Below are 24,712 nucleotides of genomic sequence, written 5' to 3'. Positions count from 1 at the left end.
TGATGGAGAAAATCATGTTCATTAAAGTAACCAGCTCCATGTCATGGGCTTAAAATGGGAAAGGCATGGAGGAACACGAGCATTCAGCATCACCTTTACTAGATGGTTTCACTCACAAAAACTCGTGGGTCAACCTTCTCCCAGAGCTGGGTCAGCCTTCTCCCAGAGTGATTAAGCCCACAAGAGTAAAAGCTTCTCACAGCTCAAGAAATACGCGTCTTCAGCAGTCCTGTCCCAAAGTGAACGTCTCTAGGTAGACTATGATGCACTTGGTGAAGCCAGTGTAACATGCTACAGTTCTGTACTACTTTGCATTTACAAAATGATGTCAACAAAGTGATCTGTCAACAACATTTCTATTTGCAACTTTTTGTGAAGTTGTAGCTGGAAGGTATCAGTTTCAGTATTATATGTGAGGACACCAACGTACAGCAAGATTCAGCAGTTTAGCATTATTTATGATCTTTGAAATAACACAGACCTTGAGAGTACTGGAGATGATTTCTTATGTGGTAAGTCTTCCCAAAACTCAATATATCCTCATCCCATGGGAGCTTCTGCCTCTTTTAAACCATCCTACCTCAAAGCTCACCTAGCAGAGAAGGCAATTCCTTAAGATGCAGCAACTACTGCTAGCTATGCCTGATTGAGACCAGCATCTGTAAAGGTTGAGTGGCTTCTTTTTAGTTAATTTTTTACCCTTTTATCTCAGTCTTTCTTTGCCTGTCCTTCGTAGGCGATTTCTCACGGCTGCGAATGTTTTGCATAGGAAGGTGATGTGCTCTAAGATTTAAGTGGTGTATTGATCAATCTTCCCTCTATTTTTTTTTTATCCTTGATTTACCAGATATTTTAAGTTAAGAAGGAACGATATCTTTTGCAAAGAGGCTGGCAGCACGCCACAGCGATGAAAGATATCCTTCTAACTGGAACAAAGAGGGATGGTTAGGGATCCTGATCCCAGCAGGGGCTATATTGGGATGCTTTATGTGCCTAAAATACTGGTTCCAGACAGACACCTAAAAAGCCAACCCAACCCCACCCAACCCAACCCAACCCAACCAACCCCCCAGGCCCAGACTCTATGGTACCTTGTGTAGCGACGGGTGCCGGGTGGATGGGGGTGTGAGGGGCTGTGCCATGGGAGCAGCAGCACTTTGCTGAGCACAGATGGGGTGAGGCAGCAGGGAACCACACCGCGTCTGCAGGTCTGTACCCCACAGAACGGGCCCGCAACGCGGGGCCGGGCTCCCCGAAGCCGTGGCACCCGCAAGCGGCGCTGAGGAGACGCTCAGGGCCCGGCTCCGCACCCGCCTGGGCCCCGCGGGCCTCAGCGGCGGAGCCCGGGAGGCGCCCGGGGCGGCTGGGCCGCAGCGGCCCCTCAGGCCCGTGTCCCCGGGGGGCGGCGGGGACTGCGGCGGGGCCGGGCCTCCCCCCTCCCGTGCCGGGCGGGGCAGGAGCAGCAGCCCCCGCTCGCGGCGGGGTTGCCCTTGGCCCCGGCCCTGAGGGAGGTGGCGGCGGCGGAGGACGCAGCACCCGCCGCGGCGCCTCGCCGCCTCCTCAGGAGGGCACCCCTCGGGGAGCCGAGCCCGGCGAGCGCTTAGCGCCTCGCCCGCCCCCGCAGCCAGGCCGCGGCGGTGCCAGCGACCGCCGCCGCAGCGCGGCGTCTGCGTGAGGGGGGGCCCATGGCCAGCCCGCCGCCGCCCTAGCCGGCCGCGGGCTTCGCCTGGCGCCCCGGCTGCAGCATGCCGAACAGGGCCGGCCTGGACACGGCGCTGAGGATGTCCCTGCAGCGCAAATCCTCCAAGATCCACTCCTCGGCTGGTGAGGAAAGGACCAGGCGGGAGGGAGCGGCGGCGGGGAGGAGGCGCCGCGGCGGAGGAAGGAGCGCGCCGGGCAGGGACAGGCGCCTCCATGGCCGGGCCGCCCGCGCCCCCTCCTCCTCCTCCTCTTCCTCCTCCTCCTCCGCCTTGCCGGGGGCGTTCGGCGGCCGCGGCGGCAGGCTCGCGGTGCCGCCCCCGCCCGGGGCTCTCTGCGCGGGGGGAGGCGGCCGCGGCCCCGGGAGCGGTGGGGCGGGCAGCCTGGCCCCCCCTGCACGGCCCGGCCCCAGCGCTGCGCCCCGCCGCCCCGGTCACTGCACCCCCAGGGCCCTTGCACCCCCGGGGTGCACCCCGCGCAGGGCCCGCAGCCCCCCCTGCAGCCCCAGCCCACCGGGCACCCAGCCCCCAGGGCCCCGGGGCCGCCCGGGCCCCGCTGCACAGGCAGTGCCAGCCTTTGCCCTGCGCCGCCGGGCTCGGGGCAGGTCGGGGACAGTCCGACAGAGCCCGGGTGCTGCCTTGTCGTGATGGCACCGTGCAGGGGGCAAAGTGCTGTGCCCCTTCTTTCTCTGGTTCTGATGGTTTCTGGCAGGAGAATCCCTGGGTGTGCATCTGGTTAGAGGACAGCACCGCCGGCGGTGGGCAGGCGGGGGTGGGTTTCTCAAGAGGTTCGTGTTGGAAAATGTTTACCAACTAGTTCATAAGGAAACAGACAAAAAATGGGATACTTTGAAGGTGTAATTCTGCTCCCAAAGGTCTTCCGCTGACTTCTGTAGGACCAAGGTGCATTCAGAATTCACTTGTGGTATCTGTTTTACTTGGGGATAGATGAAGCATCAGTGACATTGTCTGTGACTTACAAGACAGGCCCAGTAAAAAGCTGAGACACCCATTCCTGTGCAAAATACTTAGGTGCCTAGTACAGTCTCTGCGATGAGTAAGGGTGCAGTATAATGCTCCTTCCACACCTTGAGTAAGGAATGGGATTTTGAAACACATTTCCTTATCGGCTCTACTTTGGGTTAATTCTCAGAGCATCTTGGAAAGCATTTGCTGGATTGCTTTTGGGTGATGCTGAACTGGAAGATGTCCTCCAGCCACTCGTCGCTGTTCAGCCCATGGAACAAGGGTAAAGCAAGCTTGAAGGAGAAATTACCTTCCCTTTGGCTCCTCTGCGCAACCTGGTCACTCTAGTAGCATTCCCCTGTTTGGCCTCACTGGTTGCTAATAAGGACAGAACCTCAGGGACTTCTGCACAGCTGCTGAAGTAAGCAGGATGCTAAGCGAAGAGAGGCGTAATGCCAGCTCATAGGACATGGTAAGGTTTCAGAGTAGGATTTAGCACATTACCAGCTTTACTTGCCTTCAGCGTTAAGCCATTCAGATGAAACAGTCGCAGTTAAGCAGATTCCGTTCTCCTGTGCTTGGGGTTGTGTCCAGACCTACAGTCCTATCTGAAATCCTGTCCTGTGACAGGGAGGCTCCTTTCCCAGAGCTGCACTTTGGCAGATCTGTTTGTGACCTAACATTTGGAATCCAGGCCTAGGTGCCCTTATCCATAACCAGCCCTTCAGATGCTGAATGACTGGCACTTGGAGAATGTTTAGCTTGAACATGGCTTACATAAAGAATTTAAGCTTCAGCATTTGTAAATCATAGTTGTGGATCTAGGTGGTTAAGTGGCACCTCAGTCGTGCCCTGGGTGCCTGAGGCACCCATATCTTCCACCATCTGGGATTTATCTGTAACAGCTTTAGATTGTTACATGTTCCTTTCATTTCACCTAAGTGAAATCCAGATTAGATGATACTTTGAAGAAAGATGTGGGGTGCTGGTTGCTGATTAGCATTAAGATCACTGCTTTTCAGTTGTTGAACAATATAGTTTCTGTTTAGAATATTTTCCTGAAGGATAACAAGAGTAATATCTAGATGGATATATATATGTCATGCCTCTAAAAATACATAACAGAGGTTTGTGTAACTTGTTACATAGACTTATTAAAGGCTGTGTTTGTAGTTGGCTTGGGACAACCAGAGCCAATCTCTCTGCCACCCAGTAAGAAGGTCCTTCCTACATATTCCCGTCGCCTTGCTTGCATCAACATTAGCCATCAGATGGTTACATGGTTGCCTGGATCAGTGCCGATGTGCCTCTCTGCCAGCCTGTATGATCTTGAATGGCAGCAGGGAAGAGACACAGAAAGACAGGAGCGCTCTGTTTTTCTCAGCATGCTCTCTGTGGGAGCCAAACAGGTTCTTATGAGGGACTCTGGGCTGTGTGAACTGGACTGTAAAGGTGCACATTTGGAGACTGAGCTGCAGTTTAGATGTGGTTGCGTGGTGGCACTGCAAAATCTGAAGACCTTTCTGAGCTGAATGGTGTGGAGGGGGGACGGGTCACCCTTTTGTTAGGGTCAGGTAACCCCATCTTCATCTGCTGTGGGTTTCTTGGCAGCTATGTATCAGAATATTCTACCTTATTTTGTTTTTAGAAGAGGTGTTTTCTGCTTTAAATTCTTGCAGTTTGTTTTTTAGTCCTGTTTACTCTTGAGGGTGTTTTGGTAATCTTAAAGTATTAGCTTTTAGTTTGGGTCACATATTTATTTTCATATTGTGTAAAGTATTCCAGTAGCTTATAGATACTCTTCTTTAGTCAAGACCAACACTACATCTATGATGGTCTAATGATGTCTTTTCACGTCAGAACCAATCGTGATTTTTTACCTTTCTGCATTTTGTAGTGTGGCTTCCACATGTGCTAATACAGTATAAAATGTAATTGGTGTATTTGGTAGGGTTTAAAACCCGCTTAGCACCAGTACAAAGGACTTCACAGAAAAGCAAATGATGTGAAAAGGAGAACCTGGAGATGGCAAGTCACTTCCTGCCACTCAGATGATCAGTCCTCTTCTTTTTTATGCATTTTCTCATTAATCGATTTTTTTTTTTGCTTTGTACAACTATATCTTTTTATTGCTGTAATGTTGTACCAGCTGAGCTAAATTGATTAGATTTAAATTATTCTCAAAGAGGTCTCCAGCTCTTTACTGTCGGAACCACAGACATCAAAGACTAACTTGTTCTTCTCCTTCCTGCCTCCTTAAAATCACTAAAAATACGCAACTGTCAATAAGACATTGGATGATTATACAATATTATTTTTATTTTTAGGGAAAAAAAAACAAATTCCAACTTTAGAATGGATTAAAGGTACAAATGATCTTGATGTAATTTACTGCAGTCTTTTTAAAAAACTGCTCAGTGGTGCATATCATCAAGAAAAAAATATTTTGAGTGCAAAGTTAGTGACAGATACTTTTCCCAAGACATAAGGAGCTGAAATGTAAATGCGATTTCATGGTATGAAACTGTAGTCTTTCTCTACCTTTCCCATATGCATTTCCCCTGAGATATTTGCTTGTGTTTATGCTCTGTATTTGGTTTTAAGAACAGCGACTGTCTCTTAAGAGTCTTACTCCCTTCTGATTGTAAAGGATCTGTCTCTTTCTTTTGTCAGAGGAATGTCTGTGTAAGAACCTCTTTGGGTTAGATCCTATCTTTGTGCTGTGATGCTACATTACTGTGATTGCAGCTGTTGGGAAGTGTCATATGGAGCAATTATAATTGCACACAGGCGTTTCTGTTTTGTTCAAAGCTTTAATCTGTAGCCATTTACAGGTTAGACATAATTCCTATAGATATATATAAAATGCACAGTAGCTATAGGTGAAAGAGCAAAGTAGTCAGCTTTGCACTATTTACACATCGCCAGTGCTGCTTCAAAGAATACCAAGTATTTTGGTTGGCAGAGGTCAGGTTCAGACTGTAAGAAGCACAGCGAAGGCTGAAGCTTTCACTGTGAAGCTCACTGAAGCCACCTGTTCTGACGGGATATCTACATTTTGCAGATCAGCAGTGGTCTTGCGTGCATATTTAAGCAAACAGACCCTATGAAAGGGGTCAGCACAGTGCTGAGCTAACAGATCGCTAAAATGTTAACATTTAAATGTTTAACTAAGAGCAAAAGCTCTCTTCTGCTGTGAGAAATGTACCTGGCAGGTGTAGTGACAGTGGGCACTAAACAGAGGGGTGTACTTCCACAGCAATTGCATTTAATGCCTGTTAACGTTACCAAGGATTACAGAAACAGCTAGCAAGACGATTGCAACCATAGTGTTGGCGCACAGCAGTTCTACTATCCAACAATAAGAAATTTTTCCAGGTGAAGACTAAAGTACGTGTGTGTTTATGCACACATTCAAACTGTGTGGTAGCAATTCCGTGTGTTACAGAGCACCTGTTTCTTTTCAACCACGTTTAACTGGCACTTAATGTAGTATAATGTGCAGCTTGTTCAATCACATCAAAGGCCCAATCCTATTTCTGTAAACACCAGTGACAATTACGCCTTTTCAGCAAGACCTCATCACAGTAAACCCCATGTTTTATGTTACTACGTTTCTATAGTGGCACAAAGCGGAGGCTTTTCAAGCAGTGTGTGATCTTGCTCAACTGTAAAGTGATAGGGCCAACTGGAAGAGGCCAGCCTGAACTACTGTCTTGGATCGCTTGCCTGAAGCTTGTCTGGCTGTGAGAATTTGCATTAGGATGGGAGGGAATTTAAAATACATGTGTTTACAACACAAAGTTAGAAGAAGATGTATGCACAGTTACTGTGGAAAAACTTAATAAATAAACAAGGTCCTAAGTAGTGTGGCAGAAGAAACACTTTTTTGGCTTACTGTGATGGGGAGGTGAGGTCAAGAATAAATCTGTTAAAGATCAAACCACTCAGATGATGGGGAACACAGTTATTTAGAAATTAGTTGAAGAGGTAAGAGATTTAACTAACCTTCAGTTTTTAAGAATAAATTAAAGGAAATGTATTTAATAAAAATAAAATTCTCCACTGCACTGTATAGCCAATACATGAACTCTCTAATATTATGCTATTTGACTATGTTCATAACTCCACTGAAAACAGATGCATGTACTGTCTATTTATATGAACTGTTTTATTTCTTCTCTGCTCCACTCTCTTTCCACAGGACTTTTGTTTCAGGTTTTAGTTCCCTAGCAGTATCTGCTTTTAGTGGACTTCCCTGTGCTGGATGAGTCAGCATCCTTGTTTTCTGGGTAGATCTAAAGGTACTACCCTGCTAGTGTGATTTGGTGGTAATGCTGTTGTAATTCCATGCAGGACTAGAACGCCTGACAGTAAAGTGATTGCAAGGAAGCCTGCTTGTCTGTTCAGGGTCCTAGAATATCTCTAAGACAATGAAACTGTACTTACTGGGTGCAGAAAGAATAGTCTTTTAGTATTGCATTTTCATCGCCACAGGGTTTGAGTACAGTCTTGATCTCGCCAACTCTGTAGAGACTTTTTCTGTGGGAGTCTACGGTATCAGAAATTATGCTGATTTAAAGCATTCCTTTTTTTGTAAAATATTTAACTCTCTTTCCCTCCCCAAGAAGTTCCAAGCTGACAGCTCCCATTGACGCTACATGATGTTTTGAATGATCATCTGAAAATTAATGGCAGCATCTCAAACTGGTCGCTCTCCAGTTAGTTACCAACTCACAAAGCATTTTTATTGTAGTGAAGATTTGCTGAGGGCCCTATTAACAATCGTGTCATCCCTTTCCGCTCTTCTGAAAGGTTGTCAAGTGATACTCTGCAGACTTGCTACATGGTGGTACTCTTTGCCGTTTCATTTCCCTTTGGCCATTCTTCTTTGAGCTGTCAAGTATACCCTCTAAATAATCTTTGAAACTGAGAGGACTGATTTGCTACTTGTGAAGTAATATTCTGAGCGCCTATGTTAGATTTATTACTATAATACTGTTTCATATGTTTTCCTGTACCATGTTGCGTTGTGGCACATTTTAATTAGTTTGTAGTAGTACAAATATCAGAATATCTGTTACAGACGGTATCTGTAGAGCCCAGTTGCCGACAGGTTCTTTTAAGAGACAGTTAATCACAAAATCTTTCTTGTATGTATAGTTGATAGGGCAGAGCAATATATTAGACTTCAAAAAGGCAGCTGAACATCTCTGCAGCAACCGCTTTCTGCTTCTGGGACAGCCATTAAGTGTGGCTTACCTCTTTATCGACAGAAATGTTTTCCTTTCTGCCCTGGTTTCTGCTGGGATACAGTTAATTTTCTTCTTAGTAGCTGGTGCAGTGCTATGTTTTGGATTTGTCGTGAGAGTAATGTTGCTAACACACTGATATTTTAGTTGTGGCTGAGTAGTGCTTACTCTAAATCAAGGACACTTCAAGTTTCCCATGCTCTGCCAGTGAGCAGGTGCACAAGAAACCAGGCACGAGCACAGCCAGCGCAGCTGACCCGAACTAGCCAGAGGGATTTTCCATACCATAGGAATGTGCTGAGTATATAAACTGGGGGGAGCTGGCTGGGGCCGGCGGGTTGCTCTGGGCATTGGTCAGTGGGTGGTGAGCAACTGTATTGTGCATCACTTTGGGTTTTTTTGTTTTTCTCTCCCCCTTGGATTTTATTCCTCTCTCCCCCTCTCCTCTGCATTACAGTTATTATTGTTGTTATTATTATTTTATTTCAATTTTTAAACTGTTCTTACTTCAACCCACCGGTTTTACCTTTTTCCGTTTCTCCTCCCCATCCCAATGGTGGGGGAAAGTGAGTGAGCAAGCAGCTGCATGGTACTTAGTTGCTGGCTGAGGTTAAACCATGACATTTTCAGTCTCTTATCTTTTCTAACTAAGCCTTTTGGAGCAGTTGCAGGTCTATAAGACATGACATCTGAGAGCTTTAGGTAAATGATTCTCAGCTGGCACACTCAAAAGGATAACTTGTGAAATATTGTTGACATGTGGAAGATTGAGGAAAAATGTAAAATTGTATAAAGTTTGGTTTGTTTGTTTTTTTAATGAAAAAAAAAAAAGTACCAGTTTTGAAAACTTCTTATTTGAACGGTATTTGTTTGGAAAACTTCCAGATTTTCGATTAGCATTATTGCCACCTTTTCATAATGAATTCTGTCTACTAGAAAAGTTCCTGGGCAGTTTCTTTCCAGCCTAAGGAGATGGTAAGCTTCCTGCCTGTTTAGAAGCTGCTGGCTCTCAGACCACTGGTTGAGACCCATGTCTTACCATGGCAGTAATTCTTGATTCTGGACATTTTAAATGTGAATACTGGAAGCCAGAACAGAGTGAACACACCTGAAAACAGAAGATGCTAAGTTTTGTATTTTAAGCCAAGGCACGATAAGGCAAAACTGACATTATACAGATTTTAATGAGTGAGCCAATCAAACTATTTGCACTCCAAAGAAGCAACAGAATCCATATAGTTAAGGATGAATGTCACATACATGTATATGAACATGTATATGACATTCAAAGGAGGTTTTCCAGACAGCTAGAGGTGTTTCTTAACAATGTAGTTATCCTTGCAGTGAGCACTAAAGCAGTTTAAATTAGAAAGAACATGAAGTGTCAGTAAATTAGTCCCAATACTTCTATGTTGTCATGAAGAATCACAAGACATGCTGTGGATTTTTTAATATATTTCCACTGCTTCCCACCCTCACATAGGATATTTTTGTTACTTTTAGTTCTAATTATCAATGTGGAAATTGTTGCACTGGGGTATCAGTGCGAATAAATGGGAACCTGTCTTCCACTTGACTAAAATGGAAGAGCCATGATTGCGTCAGACTTGTAATTCATAACAGATCCAACAAAGTACGTCAGTTTGTTTTAGCCAAAGGCTTGGTCTGATGAAGCTTCCTTCTTTTAGAGGGTTGTAAATCAGGATTAACACAACTGAAATTACTGTATAGATTCTGTAAGGGAGAGAAGGCAGCCTTACGTTTTGTTTAGAAGTGCCTGGAAGGTGTTGAGTTTTAATTCCTAAGCTCTCAAATGCAGATGACCAAACCCATTTATTTGATTTCATTAAATAAGTAGGTAGTCATAAAAAGTGAAAGCAAAAGTGTTTTATCTCCTTACAATAACACCACCCTGATTCATTTGCTACTTTGAATAGAGGGAGGGCTCACGTGTTATCTCCTGCTGACCCAGCACTGTTGTACCTATTCATGCGAAGCACAGTGAAGGTAATCTAACATCCCGTGCCTGTGAGATCTAGGAACATTCAACCTAATGCTTATAAAAATATATAAAGATACATGAAAAAACACCCCAGGCTTTTGTGTGCCTGTAAATACTTGAAGCAAATGTCACCTTAATGTAAACGATACAGTTTATTTGTAAATGGGAGACAAAAGGTGCTGAAAGTATATGCAAGGTCAACAGCAGCCGTCATAACTGAAACAGATGCAGAGGCTACATCTGCATTTGTCGTATCAGTTACACAGGTGGGAATCAGGACTTAAACTGGAAGCTTTGAACTGAAATCTCGTTGTCATTTACTCAACATTTCTGTATCACTAGGAAGGCTCAGTGCAGTTCCTGCTTCAGTGGTCCTGTGGCAACTAAACTGAAATGGATTGACCTCAATCCTGGTGCTTTGTTTTGAAAAGAGACAGGAAGACAGAGGAATTAAGGTATGCTAGTGCTCCCCAGACTGGGGAGAGGGCCAGTCCTGCTTTACAGATTAACAGTTAAATCTTGGTCCCAGAGTTTTACTAATACATGTCTGCACCTGGAAGCCATCCTTGTACCATCTGTCTGCCTGGTCATAGGGGGAAAAGAGAGCTTTCACAAGAGTTTACCAGACTGACAGGAGAGGAGAAAGTTATTCTTCCTCCCTGTCCCCAGTCAAAGTCATCCTAATCCTGTGCAGCCTGAAAAGTGGGAACTATTCACTCTTCACACCTTAACTGAAGTCCTGACCCTTGCTGAATTTTCCCTACAATCTTCAGTAAGTGAAAAGGTTCTTACCCTCTCTTTTTGGTGAAAGCAATTCTATTTACAAATCTGAAATTTGCTTATTTGATCTTTCAAAAGATTTTAAACCCTACAAACCTTTATTAGGGTAACAAAAGGGAATGATCAGTCTTCAGAAAGAGAAAGGAGTGGCTAGAAAGATCTGAATGATTTGAGGAGAAAAAGTTGATTTCCTACAGGAAAAACATGAAGTTTTGGGGGGTTGGGGTCCCCAATTAAAGACACTTCAGGGAAGTGCAGTTATTGGTAAAACTATTAACATGCAAATGCGCAGAGGAACTCATTATTTTAAATGTGTTTCATATTGAGAAACTGGAGTTGGACATCATTTCACATCTTTATATATAGTGTCGAGCCCCTATAATAGGAAGAATTAAAAATACATTTTCTGGGAAGTGTGAGGGAATATAATCTTGTAGCATACCATATAGATCCACATTACTGAAGGGGCCACTATAGTTGGTGTTTTGATTGTGATGAAGCACTTTAGGACAGGATGTGTCATTTCAGTTTGGCCAACACTTCTATATTTGTTGTGAGCTTTACAATATTTTGGTGTTTTACTTACCAGCTACAAAATGCAATCTTCTGTCAGCCTAGCTATCGTCTAAGCAGTTATATTTCTTTACATATAGTCAAGAGAGAGAAAAATTATTTCAAGTAGAAGATAGTGCTGGTACAAGAACAAACTTTCACAGACATTTAGTCTGAAAGTAATAAGCATATTTCTAAATATCAGACAACTGTTCAGAATAGCTTTACAGAAGGAGCAGTGGGAAAGAAATCTAGCTTGATCTCATAACTGAGTTTGATTGGTATATGTAAAGGACTATAACATAATAATCTGGAACAGGAGGATCTGAACTTTTAAACAGGCTTTTCCTTGTAGATCTGTGTTTTTAAATACCAGGGAGAACCAGGCAATTAATGGGAGAAAATAGACTGTATACAAAGATCTTTACAGGAGCAGGTTGAAAAATACCACCCACACTTAATATGTGATTTTGACTGAACAATAGCAACCATCAAATGCAGTATATTCCAGTACTTTCTTTTGACCATGCTAGATTGGCATGATCTGTGATGTCTGCTGTCATTTGAGTTTCAGATTAATTTCTTACTCAGAAATGGGTAATAATTGTCTTGGGAAATAGCAAAAAGTGCATAAAGGCAGTAATATGAGAACTGTAAATTAACAGAAGGGCATAGTGGCAGAGGGAGGAGGGGGGAGTCAGTATCCCTAAATGTCCTGCCAGTAGGAACAAAGTAAATCAGTTTCTCTGGAAGCCAAAAGAGGACAAAATTAAGTCACTACAAGCAGCACAACCATGACTGACTGAGGGAGCAGCCTGAACTGATAAAAGAAAATGCGTATGTTCCTACAAACTGTACGTAAGTAGAGAACATCTGCCAATTTTTTTTTTTTTTTTTTTTTTTTTTTTTAGTATGACTGCGTGCAGGAAGAGAGATAAACTCTGGGAGTGTTCTGCTGCCTGGACTATGTTTTCTGATATTCTGAATTCCAGTCAGTGTGGTTTTTTTCACTCTGGAATATAGACAGCCTTTGGATACAGCTGGCGATCAAACCACAAGGGTGTTTTATACATTAGTGACTCAGGAGGTAGAACGGCACATGTCTCCTTCTTAACACCAATTTATCAAGAGCTTCCTCTTGTGAGTTGTAATGTGTGCTGTCAACCTAAAATTGCCCAGTAACACAGATGATGCTTTCCCTAAATGCATGCCAGGGAGCCCTTCTGTCATGGATGTCTTAGTTGGGACTCTGTGCGCAGCATCTTCCATACACAGCATCTCCTTGTTACCACTCTTCCTCTTCTGATAGAGTAGCTCATAGGAGATTACAAAATCCCAAATCCTACAGTAGATCCAGGTACGTCTCTTTGGTTGCAGGATCTCCATTGAAATCAGCTGATGAGTATATTTTGTCTCGCAGTAGGTGTATCTACCATTTAAATCCCTACCCATTTCCAGCACTGACTCCATGCCATCTCCCTCAGCGTGCTTCCCTGCATTGCTTCTGGTAGGAGTTCCTTAGGTGCAAAGGGCTACACCTGGCATGGCCTGGGGGAGAGCAGTTAGTGTTCCAAGCCTGAACTGCAGGAGAGACCTCAGCCATCCTAAACTTTCACCATCAAGAAAGACTGTGCATCCAGGGCTGCAATGAAGAAGAGTCTGCAGTCGTCGACACTGGATGGTTTTGTTGAAGTTGTGGCCTGCCAACTGATTATCTAGACCATTTTCTTTGAGAGCTTTTTGCCAAAACCCCAAAGAGAGAAAAATGGGAATAAAACAGCTGCAGTAATAGGTCTGATATGAATTTGTTGAGGCAGTGCAATTTTGTTTTACTGCTAAATAGCATAGGATTTAAATAATTTAGTACTCCTTTTGGTACTTTTTGGTTCATTAGATAGCCAGGTTCCCAGGCTCTGTGCACCGGCCATTTCTGCTATCGTTGCTGTTGTTCAAAGAGACATTAAACTCTTATTAGGCTATCAGTGCCATCTCCTATGTGGAGAGATCCCTGACAGCCAGAGGCAAGAGTTACTTTCAAACCTTCTTCCTACCAGAACTTGTTTTTTTTTTTAATTAAAGTCCCTTGTAAGATACTCAGCACCTTACACACAAATATCTTGTTGAATTTCTCCCTCATTCTGTTACAGGCTACAAATCAAATCAGAACATCAGTTTTCCCCACTGATTAGATGATAGGATTTATATTTCTATGGCCTAGTTCATGTCTAGACAGGGCAGATGGTACTATTGGAATGTACACCATCATTAATTTGGGACTGAGCAACTGTAAACAACCATATTTTTTACTTTCATCAGAATTAGTACATGGACTAGCATTCAGTAATAAAATATTAGTACCCTAAACAGAAGCCACAAAATTTACCGAGGTGGATGGAGAAGGACAGCTGTGATGGGGTGGCTTCTGTCTTCATGGGCAGCTAAAGCTCTTTTACTTCAGTTCTCAGTATTTTGTCATCAGTGTCTCCAGAGCAAGGGAATAACTTTAGTTGTCTACTCGTAGGGTCAATATGAAGATTACAGGCAGCTACATATTATTCGTATGGTGCTGGAAAATAGAAGATGGTATATGAAAAGGTTTCTTTAGTCAGGTAAGTTTGCAACCATTAGGTTTAAATGTTTTTCATAGTTGCCATCTGGCTTTGGTGGTGTCAGACCTCATGAAACCAAGCCCATGTGGATATTCTGGAAAAGACAAACAGAGCATGACCTTTTATTTAATCCTCTATTTCTTGTAAAGGTTTAGTTTTAACAAGGACATTTTATAAGCTATACCTTGGTAGTTTTTGGGCATTATTTCTTAATATTTAAATAGCTTGTTAACAATGACTCTACTCCTACATAAACAATTCTAATAATAAAAAAATATTGATACATCAGTTTTTATAAACTAAAATTTGAGAAGCGTGATTAACAACGTGAAGAAGGGGGAAGGGAAGTCCTACATTAAGAAGATTGGCAGTGCTTCAACTAGAAGACTATGCCGTGACTGAGGATATAACCAAAATAGAATTGGATTAACAGAAAAAAAGCAAGCAGCTAAATCTAAGGTCAAAGCAGAAATAGATGCTTTGAAATTGTCTCATATGCCAAAAGACAGAAAAAGATATTCAAGCAGTTCTCATATTATATACACCTGTAAAAATGAAAAATCAGTTCATATTAAAAGGAACTGTGAAAGAAGACTCAAATAGTAACAAGTCAATTAAGAGATTCTGAACTAAACTTCAAAATATGCAAAAAAAATACAGTAACCTTTCCTGATTGTTTATACATACTTTAACATGTATAATGTTACAAATTAAAAAATAAACTAGAAAACATAGCTGTAACAATATAAACACTTACAAAATCAAAGGAACGGTAAAGTGGTCTGAAAACTCTTTCAGGTGGGGCAACATAGTGATCATTCAAGCTGGATAAGTTGTGTTGTAACTAGTCACCAGAAAGTAAGTTTAATTACATGTAAGTTCTGCCTGATACCTATTATTACAGCTCTGTTTACACTAATGAGCCCCAGCCCCCTAATTTGTGGGTGGGAGAAGCTAATGCACAGAGATAACGCTTTATAAGAGGAGAAAGGAAGTAGAAGGATGTGTCTGTAGAGGTTTTGGGAGGATAAGCTGTAGTATTTAGGAGGTTTGCCCTTTTAGCTTTGGATTTTAGTCAGGTAAGTTTATTTAAGGGGAGGGAAGGTTGTACTTATTAAAGAAAATAAATTTTTTTGACATGTTCATTTGTAGTGCTTTGAGGTAGATACTGATTTTAGAAAAGATACCTGTATATTTTTTTTTCACTTTCCTATGTGGAGAAGCTGAAAGCCTGTTTTCCTGGTAGTAAGATTTACTCAGAAATATAGAAAGAATCTTGTAGTAAGCAAAGCATATGCCTGCTTTTACTGTAATGGTTTTGTTCTTTTATTCATAATTAGATACTGCTAGATAAAAGTATAATTAAAACTTAAACGTGGAGTACAAGCAACTATAAATCAATATCAGATTAATTCCTTCCTGTAATTCTGTGTTCTTGTCATATGTGCTTAAACTCTGATGCAAGTACTGCAGTGGTTGTTCTCAACAGCTGCATAGTAGGAGCTATGTTGAAGATGGTTTACTTACATGTGAGTAAACCCTTCTAACTTATTAGGGTGAAGGGCTAATTAGTAGCGAGTAACTGTTGTTTAGCAATGAATTCAGTATTAAGATAGTGACTGCGTGGAAGGGATTTCTTTCCATTGAGTAGCTCTGCTATTTGCTGCAAAGTAGAACAGCTATGTAGAAATAATGTGGTAGTAATATTTCTGAAGAGCTCTAAGCACAATTCAGTAAACAAATGCTTACTAGCTGGGGTCTTCTGCTTATATATGAGCAAGTATCTTTTGTAATAGTATGTAGAGGGAAGAAGAAGGCGGTTTTTAGGCTTTCAGAAAAAACTGTTATGTGAAACTTCTCCTCACTAGTATTTGAGAGAACTAGCTGCTTGCTTTCATTTTCTGTTTTATTAAAAAAAAAAGTGACGCTTATGCTCGGGGTGGGGAATGGCTGTTTACCTTTCAAAAGGTGTCTTCTTCACAAAGGAATGAGAAACTTGAGCAACATGGTATCTAATCTGGGAATGGACACAGCTCAGCACTGTCTGAAGCTCTGTCCTGAAAAGTTTAGAACCACTTTTGGACTCTGCATCTTAAACAATTCCTTATGCTGAACAGGAGGAAAGAGAGGAGTGACTGGAGTCTAGCTGATAAGACTTTCTTAGGAATGAAACAGTAGTGCTTACTGAACCTGGATGGATGCACTGTCATTGGTAATTGAGTCAGCTAGGTGGTGATGTTCAGCTTTCAGCAGTGGTTGGCTGGTTGGTTTGGGCTTTTTTTCTTCCTTTCCCTAGGGCTACTTTTTTATGAAAAACTCCTCCAGTACTAACATATGAGTCATAAGCATAATTTCCTCTAAAGCCACATAAGCCTATGTAATACTAGATAATAAAATATTGAAAAGGTCTGTGATTCTTGTCTTCACTCATTCTGGTAGCAGTTCCAATAAAACTGCCTTTTGCAGATAGGTACCGGAATGTCTCAAAAGTGACAGACAGATGCAATACAAATGTACTTAATCATCAGCAAGGATGGAATAGGTCGAGCTGAAACCTGATCTGATGGTAAACAAGCATTTAATGTTTTTGCCAATGACAGGCTTTTTGTGAACCCTAGCTGGCAGGAGATTTGTATGGTCATAGCCCGAGCTGGTCCAGTCAGCATAACTCTGCCTAAGTCAAATTCACTGCTGCCAGTCTGCAGCAGTTCAGGTCTAGTCTACAGACTTTGCAGAAAATTCTCTAGAAGCACTGTAATGTATCTTTTAGAGATCAAGCCACTGAGACTATTATTCATCTCTTTAGGAGTGGGGGCGAGAGGAGAAAAAAGAAATAGTGGGGGAAGAGACTAAAGAATAGTTCTAAAACTTAAACAGTACAGGTGCTGCAGACAAGACAGCTATTCCAGGAAGAAAAACTAGCATGAAAGGGCTTCTTGGGTTGAGATTTTTCTAATAAAAATACTTTGTTGGGGAAAATTTCTCCAGTCATATTTATAGTATAGGACTTCACAGCAGCAGGTGGATAAATAATGCTACTGCAGCATTAAAATAACTGGTAATTTTTCATATAATGTGCTTCAGAGAGAAAAGGAAGGATCCACATGAGGTTCTAGCTCTATGAGCTTTCTTATCATCCCTGATCTGATCTTCTGACTGAGGCTGTAGAGCAGAGATGAGACTGGCTGATACTGCAAAACCTGTAAGTCTCTCTTATCTGTCAGTAGCGTTCTTTTCCTGCAGGGGACAGGCAGAGGCGTGCGATGGCAGCTTTTCTCTTGTCCTTGGTTAAACATAGAACTGCTGTTGAATTTTGTGTTTTACCAGTCTGTTTATACATTCACTAAACTAAAAATAAACTTGTCCTACGCTGAAGGTTTTTATTAAGTTCGCAAGTCTGTCTTGAGCTTTGTACGGATGTATGTCTTCATTAAGCTGCTTTAAACATAATTGGCTGTGTTCTGGTTTTGGTAGTCCTCAGTGATACACATCATTTATAAGCAACATGAGAGGTTCTGCACTGGATTCTTCATTGAGTGCTCAAAGCTGAGAGAACAGGAATTGTTCTTCTAGGTCCAAATATAAGAAACCTGAAATACCCACTCCTCCACCACCTTGCTGTAACTCTTCTCTTGGGAAGGTTGTGGTTTCAGTATAGCCTCCAAGTCCTCTGAGAAACAGCCAGGTGGTGGGGAGGGCTGTTAATTATCACATCAGCACAGATACTCCTGTTTTAAGATAATTTAAAAGGCAGAAAATGCTAGTGCTGGAAAATGAATCTGAGGAATGTGTTACCTCTCTGCAAACCCTATCTGTGTTGTGATGGTGATGCAGGATAGCAGAGCCACTCTGGAACGTGTTTGTTACTTCTAGAGCTCTGAAATAGTTAGCCTGAGATTGATTTTTTTTTTTTTTTTTTTTTTCCCTCTGCTGTTAATAGTTAACTCCATGTTGTCCACTGTGGACTGAGGATGGCATTTCTTGTTTCTCTTGCTGGAGCTGAGTGATGAGTCTGCATGGGTTTCGTTTGCAGTTCTGGGATTCAGTGCAGTCCTCTACATGCATGTGGAGTGTCCTCTCTACCATGTTGGGATTGCTGAACAGTCCTTGGTCTGAAGGTGGAGAGCTAAAATAGCCTGTCTGATTAACAAGACTGTATTAATTTTGTTCCTGCATTATGTCAAACTTAAACATAGAGTAGATACTACACTAGAAAAATTGATATGAGTTAAATAAGAACATGATAGAATCTTATTGGTTATTATAGTCGGCAGTTATGAAGATGCTGTTTTTCTGCAAGGCATTTGGCTGCTGCCTGAGATAGCTGAAAGCATATTGCAATTAGTGAGAATGAATTGTTTGCCAATTTCCTCTCCTAAACGGTTCCATTAACAATCCCACGAACAGTTGTAGTGAACCTTTAATGAATATGATAAGCCACATAACCCATGTGAGCCTGTGTGGCTTGGTCCATGGTATGTTCTGTAATGGTACTATGCAGTCAGGTTTTCTATTTGCTTTATTAAGTACTTAATCAATGATGTGTATGATTTGTATTTAAAATACATTGCTTCACTGAGAAGAGTAGACTATAACTTCATTCTTCCCTCCCCTGTTATTTCCTTCATATCTACTTAACTACATATCTGTGTTAAAAGCACACTTGAAAAAAGGTGGAAGTAGCAGAGTGGTAAGGATATAGTGGATTAATAATGTGCTGTTCTTGGCTTAACACTCAACGCTTTCAACTTTGATTTGTATGATGCTGGGGTACCCTTTGGGTGGGATCAATGCCTTAGAGGCATTTTGGTGGCTTGTACAAGCAGTGAAATCCCTCAGCATTGCAGACAGGGTCTGCTGTGTGCTCATTTAAAGGAGCTGAATTGGGCTTACACATACAACTTGGATGTCTAAGTCCATACTGAATAGTCCTCAGTCTAACAGAGGATGAGGTAAAATTGGGCCTTGCTTCTGAAATAGCTGAGCCAAAATGAACTCCAGAAGGTCCTAGTCTCTTCTTCCTGCAAATGATCCTTCCCTATTGTCCTCTGCATTACATGTGCAGTTGTGAAGCAGAGAGAAGTGGTTTGAAGAAATGCTGGGAGGGAAGTTTGCGGCCGACTGCTTAGTCAGTCCATACCAGTCAGTCCTTGATGATCAAACAGTTCTTCCTGATTACTTCTGGATCAGTCTTGGTGGTCTTTCTTTCCCCTCCTTGCAAAAGAAGGGATTTGAAATGCTGGTGTTCAAGGGAGATTCTTTAAACCTTAGTTCCCTACTTCATAGTCAGATGCCTCCTTGGAAAGGCAGTCTCACCTGCTGTCCACGTATCTCATGGCTGCTGCATAGTGCTGCCTGGTGAGCAAATGGCTGGTCTGAGCTGGGTTTGACAAATGAATTTATCTGTAGCCCAGTTCATTAACCAAGTCTGAGCAGTGAACGTTGTGCTGTTAGTATTGCTAGTGGTATATCTTGTCTATTGTCTGTCTTCTTCCCCTCCTGCTGCCTCTTGGGCAGTTCTTAAGTAATGGGTGCACCTGCTGGTGCCCTGCATGTCTAGAGCAGGTGTGCTTTGTGACTAATAAATAGGGCTTACATGTTTCAAACAGGTCTAGTTAGAGTGGGTGAGGGAAACAGAAGCTGAATGATGACAGAAGATATACAGTACTGGATTTTAATCTAATGCAAATTTGGACTTAAAGAGCTATTCCAAAACTCCCCTGTGGTAGCTAAAGCCAGCTTTCCCTGACTTGTCAGACTGGTTATCTGTGGTTGCCAGAACAGAGCTTTCTCTACCTTCCAGCCTATTTGCCTGCTGTGGATTCCTTAGATTTATTTATTTTTTTTTAGAAACAATTGTTCTTGATATGTAGTGAGGATTGCTCATAAGGGAGTTCCTGTGGATCCACTAATCATTAGAACTTTTTCATGAGAAGAGTCTCAGGGCTGCATTAAACCAGTCTTGAGAACCTGTAGGGAAAAGACTTGGTCTTAGTGCTTAGCTACAGCACGTCGTCTTCAAATTCTTAACTTCTCAGCTAGCCTTTGGTCAAAGGCTGGAAGTAACACCACAGGGCTTTTTTAGGCAAGAATTGGTAAGTGATGAAGTTCCCTTTTGGATTAGTGCATGTGAGGCCTCTGGTTTTAAAAGGCGTTTTTCTACAGTGTTTCTCTTCTGGCCTGTTAGAAGGCAGCAGTCTCAGGCATAGGCCAAGTGCTGTTGCCACAGGGTATGAAGAATGCATTTCTTTGCTTTATCCTGTAACTTTTAAGGTTGTTTTTTAAATGGTGGGGTTTTTTTTTTTCCCTTATAGAAGTCTAGTGTTCTTGCTTCTAGAAATAAAAACTGAGCTAAATCAGCTCTATAGCATTGTTAATTCTAGGTTAATGTAACTGCAAATAAAAGCAAGAAGCTGTAGTGGCCTCAGGCTACTTAAAATAAACCAGATATACCTTAATATGGTGAATACTTCTTCTTATCTTGGTGTTTACTCAAGAGGATATTAAAAGGATGGAAGAAAAATGTCTGTTCTTTTTGTTGATAGTATTATGTTGTTTGCAAGTACTTAATCTTCTTTATTGACATCAATATTTTAGCCTTCTGAAGTAGAAGGCCTATTTAATATGGAAGCAACTGCATTGATAACATAGAGACAAAACCATTGATAGGTGGATTGCAAGGATTATCTATTAATAGTTAGAGCTGCTTTAGCTCATTGTTTTGTGCCCCAAGTCAGGTGTAGAGCATAAGCTAGTGTCGGGGTATTAGTTCCCCAAAATTGAAAATAGTTTACTGTATTTGCTGTTAAATTCAGATAATATATCTATCTATATATAGGCATTGCACCTGTTGATATAAAGGCTGGGTTTCTGTGCTTTGGTTTTTATGCTAACTGGAGGTGGGGTGGAAGGGGAGGGGGATGAAGGTGAGTGAGAAGTTGGTTGTCCTGCTAGTGAAATCTAATTTGTTCCTGCTGAAACCTTTTTTTTTTTTTTTTTTTCTTCCCTGCAGGAGTGTTTCTAAATCAGTATTTGAATAACTGTTTTCTGGTAGTCCTGGATGTCTTTATGGAAGTCATAGGCATAGATGACTTCAACTGACAAACCTGTATTTCTAGTATACATAGGATCACGGAATGGTCTGGGTTGGAAGGGACCTTCCAGATCACCTAGTCCCACCCCCCTGCCATGGGCAGGGACACCTCCCACCAGACCAGGCTGCTCACAGCCCCATCCAGCCTGGCCTTGAGCACTGCCAGGGATGGGGCAGCCACAGCTGCTCTGGGCAACCTGTGCCAGGGCCTCACCGCCCTCACAGGAAAGAATTTCTTCCTAATGTCTAACCTAAATCTGCCCTCTTTCAGTTTAAAGCCATTCCCCCTTGTCCTGTCACTACATGCCCTTGCAAAAAGTCCCTCTCCAGCTTTCCTGTAGGCTCCTTTAGGTGCTGGAAGGCTGCTCTAAGGTGTCCCTGGAGCCTTCTTTTCTCCAGGCTGAACCACCCCAACTCTCTCAGCCTGTCTTCACAGGAGAGGTGCTCCAGCCCTCTGAGCGTCTTTGTGGCCCTGCTCTGGAGCCACTCCAACAGGTCCATGTCTGTCTTCTGTTGGGGGCCCCAGAGCTGAACACAGCGCTCCAGGTGGGTCTCATGAGAGCGGAGCAGTGGGGGAGAATCCCCTCGCTCGACCTGCTGGCCATGCTGCTTTTGATGCAGCCCAGGGTGCGGTTGGCTTTCTGGGCTGTGAGTGCACATTGATGGCTCATGTTGACCTTCTTGTCCACCAACACTCCCAAGCCTTTCTCCTCAGGGCTGCTGTCAGTCCATTCCCCACTCAGCCTGTACTGGTGATTGGGATCGCCCTGACCCATGTGCAGGACCTCGCACCTGGCCTTGTTGAACTTCATGAGGTTCACACTGGCCCACCCCTCAGGCCTGTCAAGGTCGCTCTGGATGGCATCCCTTCCTTCCAGCGTGTTGGCTGCACCACACAGCTCGGTGTCGCCGGCAAAGTTGCTGAGGGTGCGCTCAGTCGCACTGTCCGTGTTGCCAGCAAAGATGTTAAACAGCGCGGGTCCCAATGCCGACCCCTGAGGAGCGCCACTCATCATCACTGGTCTCCACTCGGACATCGAGCTGTCGGCTGCAACTCTTTGAGCACAACCATCCAGCCCATTCCTTATCCATGGGGTGGTCCATCCAGAAAATCCACATCTCTTCAATTTAGAGAGAAGGATGTCAGGCAGGACAGTGTCAAATGTTTTGCATAAGTCCAAGTAGATGACACCAGTTGCTCCTCCTTAATCCACTGATGCTGTAACCCCATTGTAGAAGGTCACCAGATTTGTCAGGCGTGATTTGTCCTTGGTGAAGCCATGTTGGCTGTCACCAATCACCTCCTTGGTTTCCATGTGCCTTAGCACAGTTTCCAGGAGGACCTGGTTCATGATCTTTCTGGGCACCAATGTGAGACTGACTGTCTTGTAGTTCCCTGCATCTTTTTTCCCTTTTTAAAAATGGGGATTTTGTTTCTCCAGTCCATGGGAGCTTCAGCGGACTGACATGGCTTCTCAGATAAGAGGGATAGTGTGTTAGCCACTTCATCTGTCACTTCTCTCAGGACTTGTGGATGCATCTCATCAGGTCCCATGGAGCTGTGCACCTTCAAGGTTCTTCCTTAGATGGTCTCGAACCTGATCTTCTCCTACGATGAAGTTCTTCTTTCTCCCAGTCCCTGCCTTTGCCTTCTGTGACTTGGGCAGTGTGACTGAGGCAAAAATGTCATGGAGTACCACAGCCTTTTCTATGTCTTGGGTATCCAGGTCTCCTGTTTCCTCCTGGAGAGGGTCTGCATTTTCCCTGGTCTTCCTTTTATTGCTGATCTACCTATAGAAGCGTTTCTTGTCCTTGATGTCACTGGCCGGATTTCATTCTGTCAGGGCTTTAGCTTATCCAACCCAGTCCCTGGCAGCTTTTACAGTTTCTCTGTATTCTGCCCAGGCTATCTGTCCTTGCTTCCATCGTCTGTAGGCTTTCTTTTTGTGTTTGAGTTTGTCCAGGAGCTCCTTGTTTGTCCATACAGGCCTCCTGTAATTTTTGCTGGACTTATTTGCTCGGATGCCTCACTCCTGAGCTTGGAGGAGGTGATTTCTTGGGCTTTCTTGGGCCTCTGCTCCCTCCATGGTTTTATCCCATGCTACTCTACGAAGCAGATCCCAAAAGAGCCCAAAGCCTGCTGTCCTGAAGTCCAGGGCAGTGAGCTTGCTGTGTGCCCTCCTTACAGCCTTAATCTTGAACTCCACATACATAGCAGGGGTGTTCTTGCTGTACTGATACTGTAAAGTCAGTCACAGAGGAAAAAAACCTCGAAGACTTGATTTGAAGTTTTAGAAGGCAGGCATTCTTTATTGCAGTGTTGGGAGCACGGGGGAATGTTTCCTGAGTGTGCTAACCAAGTTCCTCATATATATATAAGTAGAGTACCTGCACATTCAGAGTGTGCTACAGATTCATTTTCATTCATGTATAGCATTGCTTACAGGTTTCTCGCTTCTAATGCAGATTAGTGCACATCCTCACATAGCACTACTGAAGTTTTTATTAACTGCACATGCTCCCTGCGTGGGGTGTTTGCCCTCTTTTAGGGAGGCTATTTGAGTTAGAGATTGTAATCTCCCACTGCCATGATTACCTTTGTCCTACTTCCAACCAGCTTTCTGTGGATTGCAACACTATCAACTTGTCTCCTCTTGCAGCCAGAACTTTCCTTACTTGGAGGCTTCTTTCTGCATAATTTAAGATAACTGTATTCTTTTTACCATCCATTCTTTGTTTCCCGTCCTTCCCAAGGCTGACTCCCTTGATTAGAAGTCCCTGCATTCGTCACTTTTAACAGCTTTAGAGAGTCAGCTTGGCCTAAACATCGTGCACAATTTCATTAACATATAGCTAAACACTAAATCAGTTTAGTAATTCAGGAGTTAGAGACGTATTGTCCCTTTGCTGATTCAGCAACCTTCCCTTAACAGAATACTTTGACATAAATGTATATACAGTGGTATCTATACAGTGGCATCAGTACAAGTACAAAAGCAGCTTTGGAGGTGTAACTAGATTCTGTGTTTTGTCATGTCCCTATCCACAGTGTTGTCAGCATGTATGACATCTTTACAGGGAGAACAGAGGTGATCCTGCATCACCTACACTTTGATACTGGAAGACTGCTCTGGAGTACCTGGAGAACAGAGGTTTATTCTGTGATAACTGTTGATGGCTGTAAAAGCTCAGAAGCAGACACTATTATAGGAATATGAGTGGCTGTTACCCTATTGCATATTCTCCATAAAGATAAAATTGATGGTTTGTGCTTTCGTCTTGACTGTAGTTGCTGGATGAGTATTTCTTCCTGGAAAGGAAAGCACTTTGTAAACACCAAGAGCACTTGCTGTAGGTAGTACTAAGATAATCTAGGAAGAAACGAGGCTTTATGGAAAGCTTGCTCTCTCTTCCTTGGCATGCTAGGTGTCTTACAAAATGCATTTTTAAAGATACCTGCACTTGAGTATATGTAGATGGCACAGTGTTTAGAGGTGACCCATAAGAAGCCTCTAAGGGTGTGTACTTAGTGAGTGGTAAGCAAGCAGTACAAATTGGGGGTAGGTGGACAAGACCATTCTTGTTGTCTTCAGAGTTTCATTTTATGGTGCATTTCTGTTTAATTGGGAATAGTTGTGAAAAATCATACTTAAACAAGGTACTAGTCTTCTAGGCAAGTTGTAGGGGCTTCAGGCCACAGTACTGACTCTGTTGTGGGACTTGGCTCATAGCAAAGGAGCACAACTTGAGATAAAGGCCTG

The 24,712-nt window shown here is 43.0% G+C and overlaps 1 protein-coding gene across 2 annotated transcripts in view; it reads left to right on the top strand.

Moving 5' to 3' along the window:
• The first annotated feature begins 1,502 nt into the window (after positions 1-1,502).
• ATP8A2 (ATPase phospholipid transporting 8A2) overlaps positions 1,503-24,712 on the top strand; it is a 350,007-nt gene continuing 326,797 nt past the window's right edge. For both annotated transcript variants that reach the window (XR_005102732.1, XM_037377817.1), the window contains exon 1: positions 1,503-1,824. Coding sequence is in view for 1 of the 2 variants with exons in the window: in XM_037377817.1 (XP_037233714.1) it covers positions 1,746-1,824 (79 nt within the window). In the remaining variant the exon portion in view is untranslated. The remainder of the gene's footprint in view (positions 1,825-24,712) is intronic.

Source organism: Falco rusticolus, chromosome 2, assembly GCF_015220075.1.
Source record: "Falco rusticolus isolate bFalRus1 chromosome 2, bFalRus1.pri, whole genome shotgun sequence".
Lineage (NCBI taxonomy): Eukaryota > Metazoa > Chordata > Aves > Falconiformes > Falconidae > Falco > Falco rusticolus.
This window is presented reverse-complemented; position numbering and strand designations above follow the sequence as displayed.